This window comes from Microcebus murinus, chromosome 4, assembly GCF_040939455.1.
Source record: "Microcebus murinus isolate Inina chromosome 4, M.murinus_Inina_mat1.0, whole genome shotgun sequence".
NCBI lineage: Eukaryota > Metazoa > Chordata > Mammalia > Primates > Cheirogaleidae > Microcebus > Microcebus murinus.
The window spans coordinates 18,121,123-18,124,521 of NC_134107.1; the positions used below are offsets into that span (position 1 = coordinate 18,121,123).

At 39.9% G+C, this 3,399-nt stretch overlaps 1 protein-coding gene across 1 annotated transcript; it reads left to right on the forward strand.

Moving 5' to 3' along the window:
* Positions 1–1,773: 1,773 nt before the first annotated feature.
* Positions 1,774–2,727, forward strand: LOC105861300 (olfactory receptor 5AP2). Its single transcript, XM_012746689.2, has one exon. The coding sequence runs from the start codon at positions 1,774–1,776 to the stop codon at positions 2,725–2,727; it is 954 nt and encodes a 317-aa protein (XP_012602143.1).
* Positions 2,728–3,399: the final 672 nt, after the last annotated feature.

Genomic DNA, 3,399 nt, shown 5'->3' on the forward strand with positions numbered 1-3,399 from the left:
AAAAGAAATGTGGTTTTGAGGGACAGCAAATGATTTGGCATCAAGAGACCTATATTCTAGCCTAGGAGTCAACACTGGTTAGCTAAGAAACTCTTACGCTTTGCTGACCTCATCTTACAAAAGATAATCTTATTAATACTCTCAGGATATTGCTTCTCTCTTTCTCTGATTTGTGGTCAGGTTCCTATATGATAATGGATGCAATGACATGTAAACGTGTTATACAGGAGTATTCTATACAATGTCAGTTTTCATTGTTGATTAGGATGTTGAACGCTTACCTCAATGAACGCAGTAGAGCTGAGTATAAATAGGTATATCTGTGTGTGGCAGTGTCTGTGAGCATGGAACCAGCCCTCCTCACTCTTCTCTGCTTCCCAGGTGTGTTTAGGACCTTCCTTACTTCCAGTGTTAGCAAAGGTATGGGGTAACTTTTGACCCCATGTTTTAATTTTAAGGAGTATCAAACAACTTTGTTCTGTTAATCATAAAGGATTTACTTTTGCCTTGCCTTCTGAGCTATATTTTGACAGCTGGCCTAGTAAAATTTACTCTCTTATTCAATAATCTGAAGTCCCAGAAGAGGCGAGGTGTTTGAGAGGAAGTGGAGGAGCATTCCACTGTGCTGTGGCTAAATGTCAACTTGGAGATCTGGTCTGGGCATCGACTCTTAAGTTTTCTCTTTTTTCTTCTACTTTTCTTACCCTATATTTGGTTTCATTATGCCTTGCCAGGGGTGAATCTTTTTTTTCATTTTGATTATTTGCTATTGAATTATCCCTCGGGGTCAGACAGTGGCTGAAAACTTCCACTTGTCACTCCTTTTTTTTTTTTTTTTTTTTCAAGGAAATATGAGAGTACAGACATTTTGGTTGCATTTTATATCTTTACCTCTCTCTAGCAAGGGTTAGGGGTTTGCCCTTCCCCTCCACAGTGCTCACCACATCCTTCAGATGTGGGTCTACCCCTGCCCACCCCCGAATCCCTGGTGAACTTGTCACTTCTGATGTTTTCTGGTTCTCATGTGAACCTGTGGATCTGAGTGTGAGGGATTTTCACTGCCTCGGCTAGTTCTGTCATCTTCATCAGGGATGTCTGGTGATTCTTACAGTATGAGTCTCTAAATATTTGAGTGAATTATTGAAAATTCTCAAAATTTAACTGATCCTTTTTTGTTGTTGTTGTTCTTTAAAGATGTTAATTCTGGGAAATTGGGGTGGCATTCGAGCTGTACTGGCTGCATGGGGATATCCTTTATTCCTTTCCTTAGCCATACATTTTTAAAGGTTTTCCCCTCACTACCCCAAGAGATTCAGCTATTTTCCCTATCTGCTACTGTTAATTAATTTTGTTAACTTTGAATATTTTAAATTGGTTCCATCGGTACTGAGTTAATTCTGCCGACTTTCTCCAGTTGTGTCTGGAGGGTATGTTCATGTATCAATTCTAATAATTTATTTATCATAAATCATTAAGAAAGTCATATATTAATAATAAGTTATTTTAATTATCCAATAAAAAGTTAATGCCAGAAGTGATTGTAATTTAATGTATGCTAAATCACTTGCCTCAAGTTCATTAGTTAGTAGGCAACACACCTACTACTCAGATACGTCTTTGATTTGACATCAAGTCCAGCTTACTTTTTACTATGCCTTTCATTTTTCACTCCTATGTTAGAATTTTTATGTTTCATTAAAACATATTTATAGCTCCATTGTGTATTCATCTGACCAGATTGAATGTTCCATCTTCTCTCTTATTGCAGCTCAAATGATCAGACATATGAAAGAAGTCCGAGGCAGAAATCAAACAGAAGTGGCAGAGTTTATCCTCTTGGGACTTTCAGACAATCCAGATATACAAGGTGTCCTCTTTGCATTGTTTCTGTCCATCTATTTGGCCACCATGGTGGGTAATTTGGGGATGATCGCATTGATTAAGATTGATCCCTGTCTCCACACTCCCATGTACTTCTTTCTCAGCAGCCTCTCTTTTGTTGATGCCTCTTACTCTTCTTCTGTCACTCCCAAGATGCTGGTGAACCTCGTGGCTGAGAATAAGGCCATTTCTTTTAAAGGATGTGCTGCCCAGTTCTACTTCTTTGGTTCCTTCCTGGGGACTGAATGCTTCCTGTTGGCCATGATGGCATATGACCGCTATGCAGCCATATGGAATCCCCTGAGATACCCAATTCTCATGTCTGGGAGGATTTGCTTCTTGCTAGTAGCTACCTCATTTTTAGCAGGCTTTGGAAATGCAGCCATACACACAGGGATGACTTTCAGGCTGTCCTTTTGTGGGTCTAACAGGATCAACCACTTCTACTGTGACACCCCACCCCTGCTCAAACTGTCTTGCTCTGATACCCACATCAATGGCATTGTGATCATGGCTTTCTCCAGTTTTAATGTGATAAGCTGTGTTACAATTGTCCTCATTTCCTACCTGTGTATCCTCATTGCCATCTTGAAGATGCCTTCATCAGAGGGCAGGCATAAAGCCTTCTCCACCTGTGCCTCCCACCTCACGGCTGTCACCATATTCTTTGGGACAATTCTCTTCATGTACTTGCGCCCTACATCTAGCTACTCTATGGAGCAAGACAAGGTTGTTTCTGTCTTTTATACAGTAATAATCCCCATGCTAAATCCCCTCATCTACAGCTTGAAAAATAAGGATGTGAAAGAGGCCCTAAAGAAGGCCTTACAGAAACATGTACTGTGAATCCTGTTGTCTGCCATCTTGTTATGTAAAAGAAAATATAGTTTCATATGAATTTTGTCTGATTGCTTAACCTCTTTCTCTGCACTAAAGTATATGATTAAAATGAAGTATACTTCCTAATCTCCTAGCATCTTAAATATGTATACAAGTACCCATCTACTGAATCAATATAATGGATGAAGGTGGTGTCTGATAAAGGTATCAAAACACTTGGAATTGACTAGCCTGGGCTTAAGTTACAATTTCAGTATTTAGGTTATCTCAAGCTCAGTTTTGTTATATATCCATTGGTGTCTTTGTTTGGGCAAACAAACACTGAGGCACTTATTTGTATGGAGGAAGGTTGTTGGAGAGCGTTCTTAGGAACAATCCCTGTGTTGTGAGGGAAGCAGGATTACACAGAATAAGTTGAATTATGATGAATTTGCAACAGAAGTTTCAGTCAATCCCACAAAGTGTTCTGGAGCAGACATGGCCCTTCACAGATATTCCAAATTAAAGAAAAAGGGTCAGTTCTGGAGGTGAGTTACTCACTGGGAGGGGGCATTATTTGAACAAGGCAATTCCTGCTAGCGGGGGAGATTCCAGGAGTGAAACTCAGCCGTCAACTGTCAGCTGGCAATACAACTGTAAACTGGGGAGATGAGTACCTCAATTTTGAGAGGCAAATAT